Source organism: Chiroxiphia lanceolata, chromosome 2 (genome assembly GCF_009829145.1).
Source record: "Chiroxiphia lanceolata isolate bChiLan1 chromosome 2, bChiLan1.pri, whole genome shotgun sequence".
NCBI lineage: Eukaryota > Metazoa > Chordata > Aves > Passeriformes > Pipridae > Chiroxiphia > Chiroxiphia lanceolata.
Window position 1 is genome coordinate 30,681,022 of NC_045638.1, and position 26,402 is coordinate 30,707,423.

The following is a 26,402-nucleotide window of genomic DNA, read 5'->3' on the forward strand; positions in this document are numbered from 1 at the left end:
TCTTTCATCTGAACAATATTTCAATATCCTTAACTGTGCAGACTCAAGACTTCTTAGGAAACACTGCACGTGATGACATATCACAAAAAGCATCGTATCATGTCCTTTCCAAACCAACCAAACCTTTATTCATGCAAGTACTAAAATTTCAAAAAGAGGACAGGACCAATTCTACCAAGACTTTTCTACAGCACAATAGTTGGAGTAGCCAACTATTAGCTCTTGCTAAAACACTGTAGAGGCAATGCCAGTATTGCCTATATTTAGTGAGTGCTCATGCCACTGCTTTTCAGGGCTGCAGAGTGCTCACACAGAGAGCAATCTGCTGTTGCCCAAACAGAAGTCTGAAACTCCACTTACAATGCTGCTGCACACAACTCTTATCAGTATTTTACCTGCCTGCACACATGGCCCTCTGGTCAGCAGCCTGGTTTTGTTAGATCCATCTTGAAGGCATCTGCTCCCCTGAAGCCTTGCTGGGGTGCACAGTTTGTGCTCATTTCACACAGCAGCAAGGCACTGCCCGCAACCTTGTCTAGCATCTACTTGGGGTATCACCCAAAACCAAAGCAAGTGTTAGGGTAGGGTAAAAATTATGAGGGCTCATGCTGCCCTTCCACCTCTCCCTCCAAAACACACAATGTTTTCTAAGGCATAATTTGGCAGTGCTAGGTTAACAGTTGCACTCGATGACATTAAAGGTTTTTTCCAATCTAAATGATTCCATGATTCTACAATTAGAAGAAAACTGCCAGCTCCCCTATCATTAGAGGAACTTTTCTGCTACTGCCAACCCAGACTGAGAAGGGGTCAAGCAGGGAACACATTCATGGGACACCAAACCATATTTGCCTCATAAATGGAAATTCCACCTAGACTTCCCAATTCATCAAATCAATGCCTACCACGCTTTCCATGCCCACAATAACGTCAACAGAGAGGTGGACTCCGATGAGCAAGAAGAACCAACATCCTGCTTTCCAATTCCCCTTTTTTAATCAGTGTTTTCCAGCCCCACTCCCAATGACAGTAGCCCTCTTCAGAGTAGAAGAAATCCCCTGGACAAGCAGAAGAAACTGCCAGGCAGTACATTTTGCAGCCTAGGCCCAGGAAGTCTGCAGTATTCTGGCAGAAGAGCACATGGTGCAGCAAGCCATCCCATAAACTCAGGATCAAAGTCTGCAGAAGCCTGGCTGTGACCTTAAAAGTGAATTTCATGAGTAATTCAACCTTGACCAGTTGTGCACCCACACGTGAGCTTGGCACAGTGTGTTCAGAGCAGTTACTGGATGACTATTATCAAGATGAAAGTGGTACCACTAAACCCTGCCTAAGCAAAGGAAATAATCAACTTGTACAGATATCATTTATTACAGCTGTTATGGATAAAGTTAAACATGCCAACCACACTTCCAGGCACCAAAGCACAAAGAAAGAAGAGATTTCCAAAGACCACCTCAAAAAAAAAAAATAATCAAAGAAAAACCAACAAAAAGACCCAAAACAATTCATATTGATGCACAGATCTGCATTAATATAAAGAAAGAAAACCTTACTCTCTCATGCACAAGTCAAACATTGTGCAAACAGCTGGGCATTGCATTTTAAAAGCATATTAGGCAAGTGTGCTAAATTGACAGGCCCTCTGCAGTACGATGCTCCGCTTGTTAGGGGTATCCCTATGAGGTTGAGTTGACATTGTCTTCTCAGAGGAAAGGAGAGCTTGCTTGAGCAATTTGCCTAATGCTGAATCTATTTTAAGAGCAGTGACCCAGATCTTTGTTTTGTCAGCAGATGACTTGTATAACAGAGATGAACTGACAAGGAGTTAAACCAGCGTTGGGCAACACCCAGGTGCTGATGAGCATCGGCAGAGGCAGGTGATAGAGGAAGACAACACAACCAGGCTCTCCCACCTGAGCTTAAGCTTTCCAACCTGCAGTCAGCTAGAGAGTCATCCATGGCTAACATAAGCCCTGATACAGACCAACCTTCATTAGCTATGTGACCGTGTCTCTATGACCCATACCCATGCTGAGAGCATCATTCTATGGTTGTCCATAGTAGCAGAGTCCCCTTAAAACACATTTAGTCTCAGAGAAAGGAGTGGGGTGAGCCACAGCCCTTCAGCAGAAGTTTCACCAGTGCTGTGCACACAGCAAACACATCCTCTACCCAACCATATATAACATAACCTCCCTGATGTTTCCTGAAAAATGAGGATCTGCCCCATACCTGTCTCTGCCCGAGGCAGGGGCTAAGAGGGAAATGGCCAAGCATGTGCCCCCAAGGCAAGCTGCTCGCTCAGCTGCAGCTTAGGAGTCTGAGGCACTCCATCCACACTCACTGTTGGAAAAAGTTGCAGAGACTGAGGAGACATATAGTCTTGACAAGTATATCCCTAGACACTCGTCAGATCTTAAGCATGCTTTTATTACCAGTGATTAACAGGCAAGAGCACTTGGCAAATCCAGAGGGGAGAGACTTCATGGAGCCCCCGAGACTGAGGGAAAAGGAGGGTCACTAGTGGGCAGCTGAAGAACACTAAGCTACTCAGGTGGCTTGTATTATATTTTTTGTCTTGGAAGGTCTTTTGTTTTGGCTGTCTCCAACATTTCTTGAATACCTACAACCTTATGGAAAACAGACTAAAGAAAGATTAATTTCCCAAGTATTAAATACTCTGAAGGATGGAGAATGCAAAACTCAGAGACCAAGAATATACCACAAGGAGAGGGGGAAAAAAATTAAGTCACAAAAAACTTCTTCAGAAAGGGTCTCTCAAAAGACAAACAGCTGCAGACCTGGTCATAATAAGGAGAAATGGGGAAAGACTGTCAACTACTGGCCTGCACCTCTGGCTAGGTGAAAGTACTTCTAGCAGCCTTGTTTTGCATAGGGATGTATTGATTACTCACAACAAAATATCACAATTGCTCACATGGGATCAGTGCTTTTCCCTTAAAAAATGTGTATTCTTGCTAGGAAAGATATGTGCACTGTGAATAAGCAAAGTTCTCTCCGGGGATGGACTTTTTTTTTTACTCTCTACAGTCCAGAGTCTGCAGGCCCAAAACATGACAGTGATAAAAGCAGCAGCAAGAATAGACTGTCTGAAACAGCTACAAACAACTGCTTATGGCTGGGTTGGTTTGCTTTATTCCCCTTGACCTCTCTCTTCAGTGTTGTGAGAACACCATCACACTAGCTGACATAAATTACACAGGGAGATAACGCAGGTACATCTGCTTAGCAGAATTGCCTGTGTTGGTGGCTCCCAACAAGACAAGTTTATCCAAAGGCTGGAAATGCAATGCAGGGAACAGATGAAAGGTCTGGGCTTTGCTCAGCTGGGAGTGGGGGGAAAAAAGCAAAGAGGCACAGAGGCCAGTGGCACCTACATGCTTACAGCATGCAGACAGGCAAACACCCTCCAAATATAACTCAACAGCAAAGGAAGATCCAGAACTCTCCTTTAAAATGCACAGGGAGAATCAGCCTCTCTCCAGTCGAAAAAAAAAAAGAAACAACAAAAAGCTAAATATTTTCTGACATAAAATACTTCAAAGTAAATAGGAAGAGGAAATGCTTCCCCACCATTCCTTCTTTCCCATCCCATAATCCCTGGAAGCACTGGTTGCTAACAACCCTATAGCAAACTGCTGGCAACAGCAGAGAAAGAAAGGGTTCCATTAGAAGCAAATACATATGCTTGCACTTTTAATAGTAGAATTTTAATAAAATATAGTAAATAGCAATAGACCAACCTTATGCTAAAGTAACAAAGTTAATCAAATATTTATGAAGCAACAAATTTCAGGACCAGAACTTTCACCTCCCAGCCTTATGTCCAGCTCCACAGGGATTGGTATGCCCGTCACAAGGATGTGGCTATGGTTGATTATACCCAAGTGCTCATTCCATGATGAAACAGGATCATGATGAAAAATAAAATGTCAGAATCCTGCAGGCTTAAAAAATCAAAAGTAATTAAAACCATGCAGGATTCAAGTCTACTACAGATTTATCAAATATTTAATACAGAAAACCCTGAAGCATATCGCTGTCAACTGAACTCGAGAGATATGTGCTCCTTTCCTAGCACTGGGTTTAATCTATTCCCAGGATGCATTTCTTTACTCAGTAATTTCAGTTTAAACAGGAATGAACTGTGGATGTATATTTTAGCTAAATGACTGCCTTTCTCTAAAAAGACCTTGGGTAAAAGGGGCACTGACCCCTCTCTCCCTCCGCCTGTTCAGCTCCGCTTATCAGAGAGATGAAGCTGATCTTTTCAAAGTGTGCCCTTTAATCCTTCTGGTGCCTAAATGTAAAGCCCCACCAGTATGATGCCCACAGAGTGGGACACGTGTGCCATGTTCCCCTGGCAATCAATTCCAGCACAGAGAGCGTGAAACACAGCCAGTTAAATTCAGCAGAGCAGGACTAACAGGATCTGTGTCCAAGGGCAAGAGCCAAACACTTCATGGGGTCAAGTTGGAAATCTGCTGCAATTTAAACTCCTCCCAAGAACCTAAGTTGCTTTCAGCAATTCCTGTATGGGACGGGTACAGGTCCAGGCCAATCCAAGGAAAAAGTGATTCCCAAGCACTCGAGCACCTGTATTATTTTTGAATTTGCCATATAGGAACAATTAACAATTAACATTGCCTATCTTATGCATTACAGAGGTCAGCACCAAACCCTCTAAAAAACAGATCTGCCCATCTGCACCAACTACCTGGTTTTTTTCATCCAGTAAAAACTTAAAAAAAACACACTGCCCTAAAGTAACCATATAGCAGCCTATACCTTCCTTTACGGTCTTTTCAGCCTGCTAGTACCATACACACTCCACATGACCAGGCTTCCCCTGGAACCAGTGCAGCTCCTCAGTAAATGAATCTTTGTCCAGATGGTGGTCTGAACAGAAACTCCTCTAAGTACCTCCTAATACCTAAAAAAACAGACTTGGCTCAATCCTCCCACAACTGTCACCTCCCTGCAGATCAAAAGAGGAGGGGGGAGGAGGGAATCTTAAAAAAAAATAGATGCAATCGTGGTTTTCCTGGGGAAAAAGAGGCTATGTGAGTATATTCAAAATTGCAGATATCTGAGTAAGAGTTTGGATCTTTACACTCCCAGATCTGACACTCCCAGAGGGACCACTGTATTCCTGTCCAGCATCCGAAAGACTGGGTAAGTATACAGTGGCAATCACTGTGCCTAATGCTGGAGCGAGGCACATCAGTCTCTCCATCCCCCACTGCTCACAATATGGCACAAGGTCACAGACACCCTTAGGCACGCCTCAGTTAATCCATGATGTGACAAAAATCTGAATAAATAACTAATTGGACTTCACCTGGTAAACCCAGCAGGCTGGGAAACCGAGTACAGTAAGCCTGGTGTGCGTCCCTGTTCTCCCACCCACTCCACTCCCAGCAAGGGCAGGAAAGCAGTTCCTGGGCAGCACAGTCTGAATCAAAGCAGAGTGGTGGATGGCTCCCAAGAGGAGAGCATCACTCCTGTGCATAGAGCGGATGGCCCTGGATGCATTCAGAGAGGAGAAGCACAGTCAGCAAGGAAAACTGTGACTAAGCTTCAGGCTCCAAGGGCAGTCACTCCACATATAAAGATTTCCCCATCAAATGTTATTATCATCCTGACAAATTAAATGAACCATTTCTTAAGGCCATGATACCCATACAGTCTCAGGAGGACAATCACACAGGCTAACCCACAGAACCAGAGATGGGATGTGGTGACGGTCCACATGGAAACTGCAAGCCAACCAGCTAAAGAGAGACCCATAGGGACAACCAGATCTCCTCCCTCAATTCCCCCACTTCCTCTCTACCAGTTGCCTAGCACTTACAATCTTACTGCCATTTAGCATTTACAGAGCCACTAGGCACCTCTTATACCTAGAGGACTGAGAAACAACATACATGTATACTCCCTGTCCTACAGTGAACCACACTGAGCATCTAAAAGTCACATCACATTTTGGAAAGCCAGAAGCATTGCAACAAAGCAGTGGAAGCAGGGTGGCAGGGAGCAATGGTGCTCTCCTGCATGGCAGTGCTGCTAAAAATATGTTGCAGAAGGAGAAAATTTTAGAAAAGATTGTTAAAAATTAGTTGTATCAAAATTTAAACCAGTCTTTCTCCTTTTATGTTTCTTACAGAACGTCTTTTGTACCTGCCACACCCAACCTCAAAATAAGCATCAGCTAAACTACATTTTATCCAGCTCAACACTGCATTTTCCTCTCCTGAATATAATTAACAACCACCTCCAGTTTAAAAAAGATTCCTTGAACTAACAGCTGCATCAGAACCAGCACTGAAATGCCTTGAGAGCTTTTGCTTAAACCCACACTTTGAAAAGTCATGACGGAGTTCATTTTTATCAATGTGAAGAGAGAAGAAAGTGGAATGTCTTGCTAAAATTTGTTCTGCATAAGTGTAAGAAAGGTCCTCTCTGGAAATGCATTTCGCAGAACCATGCAGAGAAAGAGCATGAAGCCATTCTCTTTCTAAAAGAGTAAACTGATTTCCAGAGGCTGCATTTGAGGCTTAAGGGGGCAGCTCAGAGATCTGAAGGTACTTCAATTTGTTTTTATAATAAGAGTTTCCCAGAACTCTGTAAGACACCTGTCCTAAACATGTATCCACACACTGGTTAAAGCCTTTCCTTTGTTTCCACTCTGCACCAACACCTGCATGGACTAGCTTTGTTTAAAAAAAAAAAAATCCAAACCAAAAGAAAACAAAAAAATTGCAACAGAGTCCACTTGGTAATTTAGAAGGTTGTATTTAGCAATGAGAGCAGACAGAGCAGAATTGAATCAGCTACTGGCTAGCCCACAGGTGGGCTGCACCTGGGTTAAACAAAGGTCAGAATACGATAGCAAGCCTTGTAGTCAACAAGAGGTGCCTGCTTTACTAAGGAGAATGAGCTGAGATCCGCACATCATTCAACACCAACCACAAGCTGCTGCAATTCCTTTTTAAAACAAATTCACAGCAGACTTCACAATGTTTTGCCATCAGAGAGACAGAGCAAAGGCTGGGATGTGATCCCACAATTTTTGGGAAGGATAGCAATGCCTACCCTAGGAGCACCACATCATCACACTTCTCCCTTGTCCAGCCACCCTTTTGTCCTTCCCACACCTAACAAGCTGGTCATGCCCATTTCTCCCCTCCTGTCTATCACGAGAGAAACAAAGGGCAGCAGCCTCTAACGGCTCGAGACCAAGGGATCTGGGGCTTGGTTTATTACATGCTTAACAGAGCACTGAATTACTGGTGGTTATTGCCTAGTTTAACTGCTTTCCTTAAAAGAGAAACATGAACAAACAAGCATGTGTCATGAAAAAGCCCCTATTCAGACAGGAGCTGACAAGAGAAGAAGCATCCAGGGTTTATGACTGTTTATTACCAGTTTTACATTCAGGCACCAGCTGAAGTTACAACAAAGACTAATGCAAAGAAATCCCCACCTCATCCACTACCTCCTTAGGGGGCTTGTCTAGCCGTGGATTTACCACCCGAGGTTAGCACACACTAAGTACCCGAGGCTTTAACTATACCAACATAGCATGTGTCAAGGGCAGCGTGCTTAGTCTAGACAAAGACTTTCAATATCCTTCCAAACCTCACACCTTCAATCCCAACGGAAAGAGCCCTGGGAGAGCACAGAGCATCCCCGCAGAGCTCCTCTGTCCACTGGTGGGGAACACCCTAACTTCATAAGATTGCACCACACTTTTGTCTGAAAGATGGGGATAAAAAAAATACCCCAGTGTAACAAAAGACAGATCTGCAAGCAGAGGTAAGCCTGGGCACACATCTTCCCAATGACCAATAAAGAGAGGGTTTAATAGGCCTTCTCCACAAAGAATTAGGGGAGAGAAGAAGAGTAAACAGGCTCTCTCGCTCCCATCTACCTAGTCATCTATTTTTTCATGAACCTTGTAAGGATTTCAGACCTGTACCGCAAATCCAAACACAGTTGAAGTCAGCCCTGAGGTTAAAAAAGTGTTGAGGACAGAATAAAATGGACAGAGCCTTATTTCTTCAGAAAGCCAGGGTAAAAAGAGACCACAAAATAAAGATCTAAAGAAGGTACAGAATGCATGTGGAGCAACACATTCATGTAAAAACAAACATACCTCACTCTCATTTACCTTGGCAGAACTACAGCCAATACCAGAGGTCATGCAGATTTAACCATATCCTTTCTATTTGTCAGTTACTTTTATACCAAAAAAAGCAAATAAGCCACAGACAAGCCTAGAGGAAGAAACGCAAGGCATGATGAGTATAGAGGAAGGGAGGCCAGCAGGAGGAATTCACCTACATCAGATGAGTACGAGGGAAGAGAGTGAGAAGGACAAAACAAACCACAGAAAGGGAGAGAAATCTGCCACCACTAAGAAAAAGGGCAAAATCAGAAAATTCATTATATGAGAAAAGATTAAAGAATAAGTCAAAGAAGTTTAAGACCTGAGGCACTTCCAAAAAGTGTTATAACTAGAAAGAATACTTTTTTCTCTCAAGTGTGACAAGTGAGCATTGTCTCAAACCAAAACTGTGCCAGCCTTTGCCCACACGGCTCTAATCACAAGCTAGAGAGCCAGGCTGACACTCAGTTTAGTTCCTCTGACTTCAGCAGACAGGGTCTGTTCCTGGAGAGTCAAAGCACATCTAGCTTTACCAAAATAATCTAAAAAATAATCTAAACTAAACCAATATACACCTGAACTCTGCAGAAGAAGGATTACCTCTATCATGCTCTTATTCTACCACACTTCTTTGTCTCTCAAATGACATTTACATCTCTTAAATTATAAACACACAGACGGTCTGCATAATCTGCTAAGGTCTGCAATCCTTCAGGCCTAAGACAGCAAAGATGTTCAAAACATTTCCCTCAAAACATTCAAACAATGAAATCACGTATTTGTTGAAGAGAAGTTTGGTTTGGGTGCTGACAAGACTTTCTGCCATCACGCAGAACAGTTCCCGAAACTAGGTGGTTTTGCTGACAGCTGTGGTTCAGATGCAAGTCCCTAGTCATTTCAGCATATTGGTTTTATCATCTTTTAAAGCTGTCCGTAGTCACTCTTAAAAGAAACCCACAGAATTCAGCACAGCAGGGGCAAACTCAATCTGTGCCTTGCAAAGAAACTCAGGACTAAGCATCCTTGGAACAGCCCCATCCGCCTCTTAGGAAGAGCAGCATCTCAAGGTCACATTATAAACATATCTCTCTGGGAAACACTCTGTACTGCTTCTGGGTGCACAATTTGCACAAGAGAAAAAGGAATGGCCTTTGAAGGCAGATAAACTATTACATTTTTACATGTTCACTGACATAAATCTAGTCTTTTCCACTCTTGGTTATTATCATAACACATATGGTAACTGACACACAATTAATGGTGCTTCAAACCAGGGTTCTTGGAAGGAAAACATAATCCCAACTTTTGAGCTAACCTTGACAAAGAGCCAGGTTTTGGTAAAGTTAAGCAACACAAGTGGCTTTATGAGATTTCCCATTTATTGGGCACCTCTCACTCTCACAACAAGCACTGCCTCAGAGCCAAGGAGGTGAGAAGAGGCACGGCCTAGTCAGCAGCATCCACCACCACTGATGCAGACCCACAAGCAGAGCTCAGCAGACATAATTACCACCTCGGAGGTACTGTACCACCCACACCCTCTTCAGTAGGTTTTCATCTACATGTGCCATATCACATCAACCAACAATGGTATCCACAAAACGAATTCTTAAAGAAAAAAGAAGAGGATTTAGGATTCTTCCCTTAAGAATAATCTCCTCTTTTCCTAAGTATAGTGATCCTATAGAGTGAACGAATATTAGCAGTGACACATTTTAATACACAAGTCTATTGGCTTTGTTTCAAAACTCAAAAGGATCTACAAACTAAGTTGATTCTGTCTTTACAGATTTGAAATGCTGTTCACATGCCATTTTCCAATCTTCTTCTATCGGAGTTACAGAGAAAGATTAAAACCCACATTATCAGTAGATTCTCCAGCGAGTCCAGGCATCTGCAAGACCTGGTGCTTTCAGCACAGTTCTGTACCATGTAAGCAAGTATGATCCCTCTCCTTGCTGGAATAAAGTAATCAGACACCACATCCAAGGTGTTCCATCTGTCTGCCTAACCTTCCATTCTCCTTTCTGAAACAGAAAATCCTTCTGGTGGGGAGCACAAAATAAAATCTTCCCCTTAACCATACAGCCCAGTGCAACCACAGCATACGTATACAAAATATATTCCTTATCAATGCACAAGCACTGTGACAAAACTTAGTCCATGAGGAGGCACCTCCAAACTCAGCAATTAGCTGGAAAGAAGTCTGCTCACTAACTAATATATCTGTATTCCTGAAGAGGAAACCAGAGCACACTTCCATTACCTCAGAGGAAACCTAAGGAAAGGTAGCATTACTCAGAACTGATTTACTGCCTCAAGCCATTCAGAAAACCTTAAAGTCACTGACATATAAGACAAGCAACTCATTCACAAGAGCTCTTTGATCTTAAATACAAATAAAATTAGGTCAATATTAAAGATTTTCATTCCTTGCCATATAAGATGCACAAAGGCTAAGAAAAGCTTTTCCCTTCCCTTCTTTTAACGCTCAAGTTATTTAACAAGTAACATTTCTTTCACATGACTTGAAACATTTTCTCCCTATTCACTTGTCATCACCCCAGAACTTAACTATTGGTGAAAAGGCACAGGGGGAGCTGCATAGAATGTTTTCCATAGTCCCCAAGGACAAGTCAGATCAGAGAATTTCAATGTGTTTCACGTGTGGGAAAAGAAGGAGCAAAGTGCACCTTTCCCAATGCTCGGATTAAAAAGAAAAAAAAAATTTCATTGATTTGTTATTCAAAGCATTCCAGTGATTTTTTTAACAGACGAAGAGGAGAAAGCCTGCGCTGTCACTATTAATAGGCTGACATTCTTTCTTCCCCCGCAAGACCACACCAGAAACACAGGCGAAGGCGACAAGTTAAGGGAGCCCGGAGACGTGCCAGTTCTGTCAAAGCCCCAAACCCTGTGGCACAGGGACTCCTGCGTATGCGCCCCTCAGGTGCAGGGTATGGCACTGGTGCACAAAACGCCTGCTGTGAAATGAGAAGTCCTGGAGCAGGTCCAGAGGAGGGCAACTAGGCTGGTGAAGGGACTCAAGCACAAGTCCTATGAGGAGAGGCTGAGGGAGCTGGGGCTGTTCAGCCTGGAGAAGAGGAGGCTCAGGGGAGACCTCATCACTCTCTTCAACTACCTGAAAGGAGGTTGTAGCCAGGTGGGGGTTGGTCTCTTTTCCCAGGCAACCATCAGCAAGACAAGAGGGCATGGTCTCAAGTTGTGCTAGGGGAGGTTTAGGTTAGATATTAGAAAGAACTTCTTTACAGAGAGGGTGATCAGACATTGGAATGGGCTGCCCAGGGAAGTAGTGGATTCTCCATCCCTGGAGATTTTTAAAAAGAGACTGGATGTGGCACTCAGTGCCATGGTCTAGTAACCGCAGCGGTTGTGGATCAAGAGTTGGACTTGATGATCTCGGAGGTCCCTTCCAACCCAGCTGATTCTATGATTCTATGAGAGAGGTCCTTCACATCCCAGACTCCCCCATGGTTCTCAACACTGTGCCTTTTGCTCCTTCTTCTGTAACAGTACATCATTAACTTCATCTGCTAAGCAACAGCGGTTTACAGGATAATCTAAGGATATAGCATCACCTTGCATTTTCGATTTAACATGCTTGATTGTGTTAGGGTGGCTTTAAAATTTTATTTATTTGCTTCCTAAATCAACCCAGAGCTCTCATATGCAGCAGAAGGCCCCTGAAGCTATCACTGTAATGCGATATCTGCTCATAAACGTCAATATACCAATTTTAAAGGTATTAAAGCTGCTGTTTAGTCATGGTAAAATATCCTAATACCTTCCTCACCTCTGTTACAGACAGCAATACAGTTAAATGTGAGCAATTCAGTTCAGGCCTTTCTGCAAAACTCATTTAAACAGAAACCTTGCCAACTGCAGGACAGCACATAATAATTCCACCACAAACACAAGTAAAAGAAGCAGGGGTATCATGAGGCTCACTCTATGAGATCCACCCACCCAGTCACCCAAGGACATTTAGACCCTTCCTCTGAACAGTTTTTAAGAGACCAGAGGGTCAGCATGCAAAGTCTTCCCTCTCTTTGGCTTGGGTAAGTGTGAAAACTGATCCCAGCTACCACTAAAGCAAAAGAAAGCACACCTTTAGATTAAAGCACATCATTTTGCATTCAGAGGTTTGGATCATACCTCTGTCATGTATTTTCTGAGCGGCTGGGCATAAATTACATTAGTTGCCCCATGTACTTCCCTCCCACATCCTCACCCCAAAGTAAAGCACAGTGGATAACTAGAGTATCAGAGGAGACAGGAGAGTTCCACTTTCTTCTGTGTTTATACGGGAGATTACCATGCAACTGACAGTGCAGTTTAACAAACAGTGTGGAATATGAAATTTCAAGTACCTCAGGACTGTAGCTGCCGAAGGAAGATCCAGGATATTGCCCAAAAAAAAAGCCCCAGAGTTAATTAGAGAAAAGATACTTGGATTTACAACAGGCTGAGATTTAAACGTAAAATTCACAACCAGACTGAATTCTACTAGCTGAGCTTACAGATAGGGAGAAGCAATATAATGACACAGCTGGGAAAAACAAATAATTAAAAAAAACCAAACAGGTTTGATGGGAAATTATACCCTCCAGAGAAGCAGACATTTGGAAAAACCAGTTTGAATGTCAGGCACTTAATTACAACCCTTATCAACACTATCAAAAAAACTAAAGTATTTCCATAATTCTCTCCTGAAAAACAGTAACCTAGATTAAATGGATTCTCAACAAAAGTTTAATTTACCTGAACAGGAAAGACCCCAGTGCTTACTGCTGAGGCACACAGAAAAGACTCAAGACTCAAGGCATTTTACATTGATAGTTCTTCTCAACCAGATCCCTCAGAACTTCTGCAGAAATAAACCTATCTATGGGTAAGTTCCCAGCCTCCACATAAGACTGCAAAGAATACCAATTCAGGGCAAGCACATTCACCTCTTGGGAAACACAAAACCAGGTCATTTACTTATGAGTCTTTTGAGAAAATGGATGTTTCCCTTCCTCGATGGGCAAGGGGGCTTTTACACGTCAATCACTTTCATATTTCCACCTACAAAGGTATCTTCACTCCTACTATATATCCCACGAAGTAGATGGGACTGTAGGAGCCGTTACATGCATGGTACAGAGTAGGGTCAACCTGTCCAATCTTAAGACATTTAGAAGACATAAAACTGAGATATTCATCCAAAGTTCCCATTTTAACTAACAGACAAAGACTCAGGTAAAGAGCAATTTATCTCATCCTAGGGTAGTTATTCTCAGATGCCATTCCCCTGTTCTGCCTCTTCTCCCCCCACACTTCCCCCCTTCTCCCCCCCCCCCAGTCCTAGAGCACACAGCTCAGATTAAAGGCATAAGGACAGTAAGCAGCCCACCCCTACTTAAGCATCTTTCAAAAGTAGCATCCAAGCCCATTGTACAGAAACAAGCTGTAAATTACTGAGCATCTGTGTGTATCAACACCTCTTACCACAAAATGCATTTTTCACCTATCAGGCCACAGTAACATAACTGGAGCTAAACAGCACTATCAGTTTTTTTGGGAAGCACAAAAGAAACTTAATCAGGGCTTTCAGTCAGCAAACACCTCATCATTATTTGCAAATTCTGCTGCACCAGTTCCCCCAAGCATTATTTTGATTATTTCATTAGCACATGGTAGTGGACTACAGCTAAAAGTCCATCAGCATTTTGATTTTCTTTATGTGGGTACATCCTACATGTAAGGATTTATAACTCAACTAAAAGTATTCCCTCTTGAGAAGAGCTTTGCACAGTTATGCTTCCTTTTAGGTACTGTACTGAATTTCCCTTGGGAAGTATAAAAATGAAGAAAAATAATAAACCTAAATAATACTGGGGGGTCCCTGACTCTAAGATACATAAACCCAAGTAGGGCACAGTATACTTTGTGATAACACATTAAGGTCCGTGGACTGTAAGCTTTTCTTTCCTGAATTTGAAAACAAAACAACCCAATATCATTAGACAGCTCAAAGTTTAGTGAGCAAGTTTTGAGACCAGTTTATTTTGGTTTGAGCTTACAGCTAAAATTAGAATCATGAACTCTTGCCCACTGTCATCCCCTACAGCTACACTCACAAAATCCTGTGAAGAAGCAATTGAAATTACCAGAGCTTAACTAAAATTGACTGTTGTATTTTTAAGACTTCAAGTAATTTTTAACAGTGCCAAATGCAAAAATCCTAAACAAAGTGCATCAGCTTTGAGGTAAACCAGAAGGAGTAAACTATGGCCTTGGTAGTCCTCAGGAAGTTAACAAAATTCAGATTTGATGCAGTTAATTATTTCAAGCTGCTGCCATTCTTTTACCTACCTAAGTAACACTCTCCCATTTCACCTCTGTCCTCCAGTGAAGTTGCTAGGTGCAGGAACCAGAGCCAACAAGTCCACACCATGGACTGGTCCAACATAGAAAGATGGTAACCCAAACATTTATACCTAAAACCAGCACAATTTTCAGAACCCTAAAATATGCAGTGAAGCTAAGGGGAACTCCATGAACATACCAAAAAGAGAAGTCATTTGGGAGGATAATACACCACAGAGTGAGTAGCCAGAGAAAGCAGAGGGGTGCTATGAATGGACATGTGGACTTGCACTTCCATGTGGGAAGCAACACTAAAAGAAGAAAAAGCTTCAGAGGCAGGTACAGAGTGGGGCAGCATCCATGCCTCCAAAGCTGCAAATCTAAGATGACCAGAGGGATCCTCTGGCCAGGGTGGTAAGAAGAGCATTAAGCAAGTAGACTTCACCAACAGCCCCAGAGCCAAGGAGTTACTGGGGTGCTCAAGTCACACAGGGGCAGGGGACAAAGCAGACAAATGGCCATGGCACACCACCAACAGTGCCAGCAGCCACATCCCTGACCCCAGCCCACAGCAGACCTTCTCAAGGGCCAGACCTTGCTCAGGAGGAGTGGCTCCAGTCCATGCAGCTCCTTTAGCCACAGGTACAAACCTCTGAGTCACTGTGATCCCTGCACAGAGAGCAGCTCTTATCAACATGCCATGGGACAGCTCCAAATGGAGGTGACGGAGACATACCAGATAAGCACTATAATACCAGTATAACTGCATCCATGTTAGGAGTTTTACCACATTAGCTGTTTAATTGCTAGACAGGCTGATCAGGACCTGTTGGCACTTGTAGTGTCCTGTTTGCATAATAATAATGACAGCTACAGTGCCAGAGCAACTCAGGGAGGGGCAGCTCCAGTGGGAAAGCAGCATTTTGCCACTAGTGCTAAACTATTTCCCCCAAAAGACGTTCCTTATTCTGGCACATGGTCACAACATGGCTAGGTGGGCTAAGGGAGGTCTGCTCAGCCTGGGCCATGCTAAAATCAGCATAAAAACCTGTGAAAACAAACATTCTCCTGGTGTGTATAAGCCCACAGCCTGGCTGGCTAATGAACTTCATAATATAACTTTCATAATATATATATTAGTTTTTAAATATAAATTATATATGTTAATGTGTTTCTACCGACAATTAAGCTGTTCCTTACTTTTTCTTATATTAAGCGCTTCCCTGACTCAACGCAACTTTTTGTTTCCCACAACTATGAACAGTCCAGTAATTAATTCTCAACATGTAAGCCAGATTCTTCTTCACCTTCTGATTTCTTCTGGAAATTCACCTTCCATAGACTGCTGCTCTCTCAACTGTTCCACTATCTCTTCCTAACTCCAAATCTTCCCATAGATTTCATCCTTCACTTACAACTACGATGCAAGGTCAAGCAGGAGGAGGGCACAGGAGAATCCCTGGGAGATGTCAACACCCTTCATCCCTGCTACAGTTGAGCTGCACAGGGCACTAGAGATAGGAGTTAGCTGCACCAATTTCTAAATAAAGCACAGAGAAGCCTTCTGCATCCATACATCTTTCCAATCCTTATGTGCCTCAGAAGTGCAAGTCCTCTGCAAGGGTCAGCATCTCCACTCCCCAGTCTCTGTGATTTCATCTTTATTTAGTGGTGCTTTTCGGAGATTTCCCAATCAGCAGAAAATTAAAATCACCACCACTGAGGTCAAATTGTAGTTATTCATTACACTCAGAACAGCAGACTTCATTCTGCTGCAGGACGACAAAGCCTGAGAGAGTAGAGGACTGCTCTGCCTGTAGGACCACATTGTCCCCCCCAGTCTGCATTTGCTTCTCTTTCAGAAAGCTGCTCTGTCCTTTTTCTAACAATGAAATAGACACCACACAAGTTAGGACTGCAGAGTCCAGTGGCCACTCTGGAGAAGACACATCAAACCTTGCTCAGGACACGACAAGGGACCAAGAATGAGGCTTAGGTGGAGGTACAATGAACTTCTCAACAGCATATTGACTATTCAGCAGCACTCCACAGTTTGTAATCAGTGCCGTATTTTTTGTGCCTCTGTGAAAGTGTTTCACACCGCATTCAAGGCAGAAAATACACTTTGGAAATAATACTGAGATGCAATGTCAAAATCTCCAAGCCCTCTATATTCAAAGCTACCTCAAAGTTCTCAAGAGATATGTTCAGCCATGCATTTTTTCCTCCCCCTTCCCATAGCTGCCCGATTTTACAGCCAACAGTATCTTTTCTTGAGCCTGTGCTGACCTGAGAAATAATCAGGGATGCATAACACTACAAACATAAGGTATTTGATAAGAGAACTCTTGAGCAAAGCTATGAGATCCCCTTCCAAATCCACCTCTCATTCAGCAAGCTGAATTCTTTCTACCACTTTCTGTGGGCTGGGACCTAAAAAATCGACACAGATAAGGATCTTACTGTAACTTTTGACTATAGTCAAGCTCACATTCTGCAGTCACATTCTGATCTTAAATATCAATGTCATCCAACAACTTGGGGAGCCAGAGTGTACAGTCAGAAATGTAAAACAAGAAAACAAAAATACCACTTTCCTCCAAGGAAAACAGATCTCAGGAAGGTAGGTACACTACCTACTGAGCTGAAATCACTCTTGCAACAGAAAGTACCACTTGAAAAGAAGATGACTAGAACATAATGCATATACACAAACACACGCTAGACTACATGAGAAAAGTCAGCTAGAATTCTAGTCCAAAAATTTATACTAAAAAAATATATATGCTGAAGGCAGGGAAATGTAAAGGGTGAGCACCTCTTGTAATGCTGGATTCCCTTTGGGGACATTCCTCTACATCATTCCCTAGGGTGGGAGGTGCAGATCTGCTATCATCACAGAGCCCAAACCATGGATTTCTGTACACTACCGTCAAGGCTCTGCTGTGCTTGGAAGTCACAACATGTCACCAAACTAGGCAACATTACTAGGAGAGAGCAAAAATTAAACAAGAAATGGAAGGTGTACCTCCCTGGTTTTCCCCTCGTCTTTCTTCAATATCCCAAAACTACTAAAAACTCCTACTCTGGGCCTTACCAATAAAGCTCACCTTCCTCATGCGTGGAGCAAGGTGCAGAGATCTTGATGGGGAAAACCATCCACCTATACAAACCCAGAGAAATGACCCCTACCATTGCCAATGGGGAAAGAGCACATGCGTGCAAAAAGGAAAGAGAGAGTACGAGATGATTTCAACTGAAATTTTATCCACACCAGTTGAAATATATTCCTACAGAAAGCTGAAAAAATTCTTAAGAGTCAGCATAAAACTCTGGGCTAGATCTTTTTCCATCCATCACCTCAAAGCCCTGCACACACTCATGTTCCCATGTACCCAGAGTGCTGGGTCCTCTTCTATTTACTCCAGGAATAATGAGTCCCTGCCCTAGGAACCTGCAATTTGATTTAAGACAAAATACAAAAACCCACACATTTTGCAAACAGACAGATGGACTGGGGGAGGAAGAATAAGAGGGACATGTGGTTACCCACAATTGACACATTGCTTTCTTTTCTCTTTTTCTTTTTTTTTTTAATAAAAATAAATATCAGTAATCCCCACTGGCCACCTGCCTAGCTTTTGTATATTTAATTAAGAAGGATTTGGGTGATGGAGAACTGGTCAAAAGTTCAGCCAGTTTGGGAGAGGACAGGAGGATAAACATCTAGCTGCAGGACCCAAAAAAAAAGTCTGTATTCCAGCCACTTTGCAGTTTCTCCAATGGCAGACACTCACTTTGCAACACAATCCACGAAAAATCAGAGGAGGAAGGGAAGAAGGGCAGTTCATACTTGAGAGAGCTGGTCTGGACCAGTTCCTGAAAGCCAGTGACCTCACTGATCCTGAGTACAGTTTGTCTTTATAGTGATAAGACTGGAATTGTATTCATGTTTAACAAAATCACTTGAGTCTACAATGATGTCCCTTTAGCAGTGAAAGAAACAAAGGGGAGAGGGAGATGGGAAAAAAAAAACCTTAACTGAGTTAGTAGAGAATACCAAGCACTGTCCTCTCTTCCTACCCCCCAACACAGTCACCTCCTAAGATATAAACTCCATTAAGACAAAAACAGGGTATCCTTAGCATGGGAAAACATTTATACAAGTTTTAATTTATTTTCAAATCAGCATTTAGACGATCACATGTTACATCATTTCCTTTTACGAGCCAGCCGTTAGACAATACACATCATTTACATGCAGTTTTGGAAGGCTGCAACATAAATCAACAAAAGAAGCCTTCACTATGAATTAACTATTACAAGGCTCTCAGAAAGTCACACCAGTATCAACCAGTATCAATTAGGAGTATCAACCCCAATTCTCATCTTTCTGGTGCACTCCTGTTATGTCTCAGAACTCCCACAAAAACATCCTTCCCCACCCAGTCACTGCTGCCACAAGAGAATTACAATGTCTATCTGTGAGATGTAACAGCACACTCACAACAGCTATTTTAAAGTGTTAGATGTCTTTAAAAACACAGACACACGCACATACAAAAAACCAGAAGTGACTGAGCAAGGTAACACAGTTTAGTCTCAACAGCAGAGTTAAGAAGCCTCTATGAATGATCAGGTGGCAGAAACTTCGAAATTTTAAAAGTATTAACCAGTTGCCTTTAGTTCACAGGTAATTTCTGCAATAAAACAACAACAACAAAAAAAAAACACAGAAGGGAAGCAAACACCTAGCAAACACCTTATCTTGAGACCAATTTCAGAAGTGTTTTCATTTGGTGCAAGCCAAACTTCAAATTAAGCTTACAACTGGATGTGAAAAGCTAAAATCTAACCGCAGCAATGCTAAAAATGCTTCTCCACTACTTGCAAAAGATCAAAAAAACCCCTTAAGGCAGCCGATCACTTTGTGAGCTGGCTACAAGTTCCAGTTACACCGAAGCAGGACTGGCCTCACTCAAGAGGAAAGAAGAGGGGCGGCACATCCATCCCCATCCCAACTGCACCACAAGCCAGCAGCAAGCACAAAAAGCACAATTGCATGCTAACACCATTATTTCTTGCCGATTCCTGTGCCATTCACATCCTCCCCTGCTTGCCCCTGGCGGAAGGTGGCACAGGCTGCTGGAAGGAGGGGCGGCGGGGCCGCGGTGGGAGCTCCTGCCCGCTGTGCGCCCGCCGCGGGCACAGGGCGCTGCCCGGGCCGGCCCGCACACGCCGCTCGGCTCCCGCCAGCTGACTCCGACCTACTGAAGGGAAATTCCTCCCTCCCAACGCCAGCAAAGGCGTGAGGCTCCTTAAAAGTTTTAAGACTGACGACCCAGGGGGTTCTGTGGCCGATCCTTCCTGCCTCGGCTCCGAGGGAACGCTGCCGGCTGTACTTGGCAGCGTTTAACCCTTTGCTTTCTAACTACCCTAAGCGACGCAACTTCCACGCCATTGTTCTCGGGGTCTGCACCAACTATAAAAAGGCAAACAACTTCCATGTGGACTTTCATTCCCCGGGATTTCAGAGGAGCAGTAGAGGAGCTCTGCTTGGCCGCAGGACAAATGAGCCACTCCCACCGCTGCCCTTTGCCCTGCGCTTGGCAAAGGCTTCCCCAAAACACCCTTTTCTTTTAGCTACCCAGGGCTGGGGAACCTCAGACTCTTTTTGCCCCCCCCCCCCCCCCCCCCCAGTTCATCATTTTGTAACGAGTTCCTCTTGAAACGCAAGACTTCTTCACATGGGAGAGGTGTAAGCAAGGTTACGAAGAGGAAAATAATGTAAACTCTACAGACTTCAGAATCATAGGATCACACAATGGTTTGGGTTGGAAAAGACCTTAAAGGTCATGTAGTGCCAACTCCTTTGTCATAGGCAGAGACACCTTCCACTACACCAAGTTGCTCAAAGCCCAATCCCAGCCTGGCCTTGAGCACTTGTAAGCATAAGGCATCAACAACTTCTCTGGGCAACCTGTTCCCAGGTTCACCACCCTCCCAGTAAAGAATTTCTTCCCAATATCTAATCTAAACCTGCTCTCTTTCAGTTTAAACTCATTACCCCAGTTTAGGTACAGCAGAATAAAACTTAGTATTTTTAATACCTCACTGCTATGGTCTCAGGCCCACAGTACACTTCACATAAACCAACCCATTCAATGGCATAAAATCCCAGGAGGGTCCACACTGCTCTGTGACAGGGAGTAACTCCACTTGTATTTAGGTGCCAAATATCCAAGTGCTGCCCTCACATTTCCTGCTTGCTTATACATCTGTACACCTATATACAGCTAAATAAAAAGCTAAGTTAGAACTAGCTACAGAAACATCACTAGCTAGAGAGATCAGCTATTTCCAGCAAGCTCAGTTAAGGCAAAGAGGAATAAAACAGGGCTGTTTTCTGCTTTTCAACAGGTCGGCACAGTCCCCTTCCCACCACTACTGGAAAGCAGACTCCCCAGCAAGGCAAACGACCTTCGGCATCATCGCCAGGGTGTATGAACTAGACAAAGAGATAACGTCATGCCCTCTCCCACTCCCTCCGTGTCCTCCCCGCAGTGGCAGGTAGCCAGCCAATCCCGCTCCCGGGTGACATCATCGCTGATGCCTATACTCGAATGTGGAAGTACATCAAACTACATCTCGGAGCACGGCTCCTCAAAGCCAACCTACACCCCACCCCCCAGTCCTTGGGGATGACAGACCGCTTAAAAGGGAAATAAAACCATCCAGGAAGAGCAATTTCAAGAAGTGGTTGCTGGGTAGGAGGAAAGCGGAAAGCAACAAGCAAACAGAGCGTAACCTCGTTTTTCCCTCGATTATGCAGTTCCTACGAAAGCCCTCAAAATGTACACACGGAGTTTCACCTTTGGGTGTTCCTGGAGCATTTTTCCTAACAAAAAAGTGGCCAAGAAAAGTTAAATACTATTGCAATAATAATTTTTTTTTACATAACTTCATTATCTTAAGAAGATCACAGAATCATAGAATATGCTGAGTTGGAAGGGATCCACAAAGATCATCAAGTCCAACCCTTAGCCCTGCAAAGGATGTTTATCACAGCAAGGAAGTCTTTTGGTTTAGTATTTTTTGTTTATGTACGGCTCTGTTAGGTGTCCAGATTTTCAGTGTATGTACATAAATGTGGGCAAATGCCAGAGAAGAAGAAGCAGTGCCAACCCAACCTTAAACAACTGTCAATCCACTACTGTCTGGCAGACTCTATAGCAAGCAAGGAGAGTGCCTGTTGCTCCCCCTGTTATCAGTGACACCGATGCAATGCCCTTAGACATCAGGTCTTCATTCAGCTCTTCCAAGTCAATAAATGCACGTGTTGAGTTTAACTTCTAATGCTAACTATTCTGGGAGAGTTCTAGCGTACCTAAGGAAAAATAAATTTAAAATTTCTATTGTCAAGACTGTTAAACCACGGAAAACTTTGCCCATTAACTCAAAGCATTAACAAGCAAGCCAAGAAACAATGCACCAAATTGCAATAATTAACAGGAGAGTTTCAAGTCACACATTCACGCCCTACTTTTTTTTTTTTTTTTTTTTTTTTTTAAAGAAGGGTTCAGCTGATGCAAGCTCTGGGAGCAAAAGGATTACAGAAAAAAATTAAATTGTGTCATTTCAATTTTCAGAAAAAAAAGGGCAGAAAAAAAATTAAATGGTCATAGTTGTGTCAAAGTGCAGCTTCTCACTCATCTCCCTCCTCTCCTCTGACTTTTCGAGCCACATCCTTTTTTCCATCTCTATGCCAACAGCAGCAGCCTGGTTATTCCACCTCAAGTCTTAAAATGCAATTCACACACTGCGCAGGCAGATTACTTCTCCATCAGAAAGGCTGAGGTTCACGCCCTCAAAACATACTGACATGCGTTTCATTTGCAGAAGAGGCACCAAAGTGCTTTATTTAGTTACTGGAGCTGCAAGCAGCAGTATCTTGCCATCAGGGAAACTCACCAATTACACTGCCTTGTTTATAAGCAAAAAAACCAAACCAAAACAAAAAAACCAACAACAACAAAAAACAACCAAAAAACCAAAACAAGCAGCTAGGCATTTTCAGCTACTTTCAGTTCTCTCTCTTTCCTCCCTCTCGAAATGTATCTTGGCCAAGTATTAAGTCTGTGTGAATAATTAGTCATTCTGGTAGGTAACACTCACTGCAGTCATGCAATCTCAAGATTTGTTTGTTCCACTGACTGCACACTAAAGAGGAAAAAAGAAACAAAAAGAAAAAAGTAGGCTAGTTTCACACCCACATGGGCACTGTCCGATTTCTATTTTCTAAAGTCATACACTTGTCAAACAGGTTATTCTGGGAATTCTGGTTTTCACAAAATAAGCTTCCCTGCTTCAATCGCTTATTACTGTCACTCTGCACCCCCCATTACAGCACAGCCCAGTGGGATCGGATGCACTCGCCCCCAACTCCATAGCTTCAGCACTTAGAAGGTTTTCCAACAAGGAAACCGGGTGACAATTTTAATTAAGGACAATGCCTTTGTCTAAAGTCACTGCAGCAGCAGCAACATCCATAAGGATTTCCAGAAGCAAATCAGAATAAGCCTGTGGACCTATTTGTATAACCTGGCCACATTCTGACAGCGTTCACTTGGTTTGGTCATTTCTCTAGAGGGAGCATAGGGAGGAATAAGGACAATAAAGAGCTATTTCACCATTTCAGGATGGGACTTAGGAGAGCAATTTGTGCCCCTTTGAAAAAGCAGAAGCCAAGAGGCTGACAAACTTGTCACGGCCAGCAACAATGACAACACTTTTACCACCCCTCACTGTTCCGTTTGCCACAGCGGGTGGCTCGCCTGCAGCCGTGTGCCCAGCCCGGCGCAGGCACCGGGTACCCTCTGGAAAATCGGCAACAATAAAAGGAGAAAAAATTCTGCACAAACCTTGTAAACTTGCCCGTACGTGCCATTGCCAACCACTTCCACGAGCTCAAAAATCCCAGCGGGGTCCTAGGAGGAGGAAGGGGCAAAGGGGTCGGGGGGGGAGGGGAGAAGGGGGAGAAGAGAAGCGGGGTTATTACATTTTTGTGAGGCGATGGCTGCTGGCAGAGCCCAACCAGCGAGCCCGGCTGCTGGCGGCGTGCAGCTGTTGCGCCCTGCTTTTCCACGCACATGCCAATACATGCAAACAAAGGAAAAGCAGCCCAGGGCCGCGCTCCCCCCGCCCGCCCCCGCGGGAGGGCTCCCCCCACGCGGCCGCGGGCCCCCCGCGCTCCGGCACCGGCCCCAGGCCCGGACCGGCCGCTCCCACCCCCGCCGGACCGGCAGCCCCGGCAAGGGGCGCGCCGGCCCGAGGGGCCCCCGCCCCGGCCCCCGGCCCCCGGCCCCGGCACTCACCCGCAGGGAGGAAAGGTCGATATCCACCAGACTTTTTGCAGGAGAATCGTTCGCCATTTTCCCGTCTCTTCTTTTTTTTTTTTTTCCTTTAGTATATTTTTCTTCTCTGTTAAATAATAGCGAGGCCGCTCCCCCCTCCCTGGAGCAGCTGTGAATTGCGCGAAGCTCCGCTCCGCTGTTCTCCTCTCCTCCCTTCCGCCCTTCCCTTCTTCACTCCAGCCCCGCCGGGTTGAAACTCTTCAGCATTGGGAGGGGTTGGCGGGGGGGATGATGGATAGATAGATGGATGGTGGGAGGAGGAGGGGGGAGAGGGAGGTGAAGGAAGGAAGGAAGAAGGAAGGAAGGAGAGGGGGTGTTGCGGTTTGTCCGTCTGTCCTCCCGCGTTGCACTGCGGGGCTGGATCCTCCCGAGGATCCCGGCCGGCCGGTCGGTGGCTGAGTGGGTGGGTTGGTGGGTGCCCGCGCGTCCCCGGCGGCAGCGGGCTCACACCATGTCGCGGCGGCGGCGGCAGGAGTGGCGCCGGGGCCGGCAGCCTCTGGCAGCCTCACGATGCGCCCCGCGCCCGGGCATGGCACGGCACGGCTCGGCTCGGCCCAGCCCGGCCGGCGGCGCTCACGCCGGGAGCCGGCAGTGGCAGCCGCGGCCCCGCTCTCGCATGGGGGGGCGGCTCACGCCCAGCGGCGCGGCGGAGCCCCCGCCGCCTCCCAGCCCTTCCCGCGGCGCTGCCCTCGCATCCAACGGCGCCGGGCACCGGCGGGCACGGGCTGCGCGTCCCGGCGGCGGCGGGGCAGGGGCGCGGGGCTGGAGCGGGGTGTTGCGAGCCAGACAAAGATAGCCGGGGAGGAGGAGGAGGAGGAGGAGGAGGAGGAGAAGGAGGAGGAGAAAAGGGATACAAAATATACTGAGAGCGAAGAGAGAGAGAGAAAACAGCTCCCCCTTCCCTTCTCCAACAGGAAAAACCGGCGGAAACGCGCTCGCACCAGAGCACTGCTGGGTAAACTCGCAGGGAGAGAGAGACGGAGGGAGGGAGCGCGGGCGGGCGGGCGGGGAGAGAACCGGCCCCACAGCCCTGCCCGCCCCGCCGCCCAACAATAGCCCTGCGGGGCAGGGGCGACCGAGGGCGGCCCCTTCCCCCCCCCAGCAGTGCCTGGGCCCTGCCGGCGGGGAGCCCCACGCGTTTCTGCGGCAGGGCCGTGGGGCTGCGCCACTGGCGGGCTGCTGCGGGCAGCCCACGCTGCCTCTTCCCCGCGGCGAGGGCAGGGAAGGGGTCCTGCCGCCCCCCAGCCCCCGCCGCCCCTCTGGGGGACTGCACAGTTGTTGGTCTGTCGCGGCCGGTATTGACCATGGGGTAGGGCTATTTTCCCTTTCCATCCCCCGTGAGATGACCAACAAAATGTCAGTTTCTCCCTGCCCCGAGACCCCAGGCCTACAGGAAAAATATTCCTGCCTCATCAGAGACCTCTGCAGAAAGAGAGTAAAGTCCTAGCCCAAAGAACCAGACCCAACTGTCATGGTGTTTTATCACATCATTTCTGACAGAACTGTCTCAGGCCCCATTTCCACCCAGAAGAATCCTCCAGCAGAATCTGAATCATGGAAAAATCTCATTAACCTCTTTCAAGCTAGACACATCAGGCATTTGCACACAGGTGTAAACCTTGGCAGGGTTTGTTTCTCACTGAAGTTCTTTATCACACTGATATGGCAAAAATGTTACCTACTTGCAAGAGGTTGAGTTACATTTCCTGTGGGAACCAAGGTTTTCCTCTCTCTTCTACTTTAACCACAAAATTACATATACATAGCTATAACTATCACAGAAACATACTTTTGAAACAAAGCAAACCTGTTGAGCAGAAAGTGTAAGGATAAATTACCATAACAGTTTAATGGTGTACATCATTTTCACTTAAAGTGTAGATACAAAGAAAGGAAACTCCAGCCTAGGCCAGGAAACTGTTTTTCTCTGTACAACAACCTATAGTTGGAAAAAGGCAAATTATTTCAAATGAGTTTGACACTGGGTCCACCTGAGTGCATGCACACAGGAGTAAGATCAGGTCTAGAGATGCAGTAGGTTTTGAAAAGTGGATTTCCACAAAGGTTTATTGTCATCACCCTGGTTTGTATTACATGGCTTATTTAACTCAGCATTTTTATGAATAAGAGAAGACTTGGAAGGTCAGTTCCATTGCCTGTCTGCCGCAGCGTCCTGTCTGCAGGTGTAGCCAGTGCTAAATGTTGAAGGAAGATCACAGGGATACTTTAATCATCCAGTGATACTTCCCTGGGGTATCCTGCTGGTTCTCTACACCTCAGCGTGTTCTTTAGCAGCATTTGTTGTCACTGCATTTCCTATTCTCTGATGATTTTTTTCCTTCCATTAGATTGCCCATTTACTTTGTGGATTCATACATGCTTCTGGCCCTTACGGTGTCCTCTGGCTCAGAGTTCCAAAGCTG

The 26,402-nt window shown here is 45.0% G+C and overlaps 1 protein-coding gene across 11 annotated transcripts in view; it reads right to left on the reverse strand.

Annotated features, from left to right (window-relative positions):
* Positions 1–24,056, reverse strand: part of MAP4K4 (mitogen-activated protein kinase kinase kinase kinase 4) — a 169,586-nt gene extending 145,530 nt beyond the window's left edge. For all 11 annotated transcript variants that reach the window (XM_032677911.1, XM_032677918.1, XM_032677916.1 and 8 more), the window contains exons 1-2: positions 23,941–24,056; positions 23,488–23,553 (exon numbers count right to left, since the gene is read on the reverse strand). In XM_032677911.1, coding sequence (XP_032533802.1) covers positions 23,488–23,553; positions 23,941–23,997 — 123 coding nt within the window. In that variant the 5' untranslated portion in view covers positions 23,998–24,056. The remainder of the gene's footprint in view (positions 1–23,487; positions 23,554–23,940) is intronic.
* Positions 24,057–26,402: the final 2,346 nt, after the last annotated feature.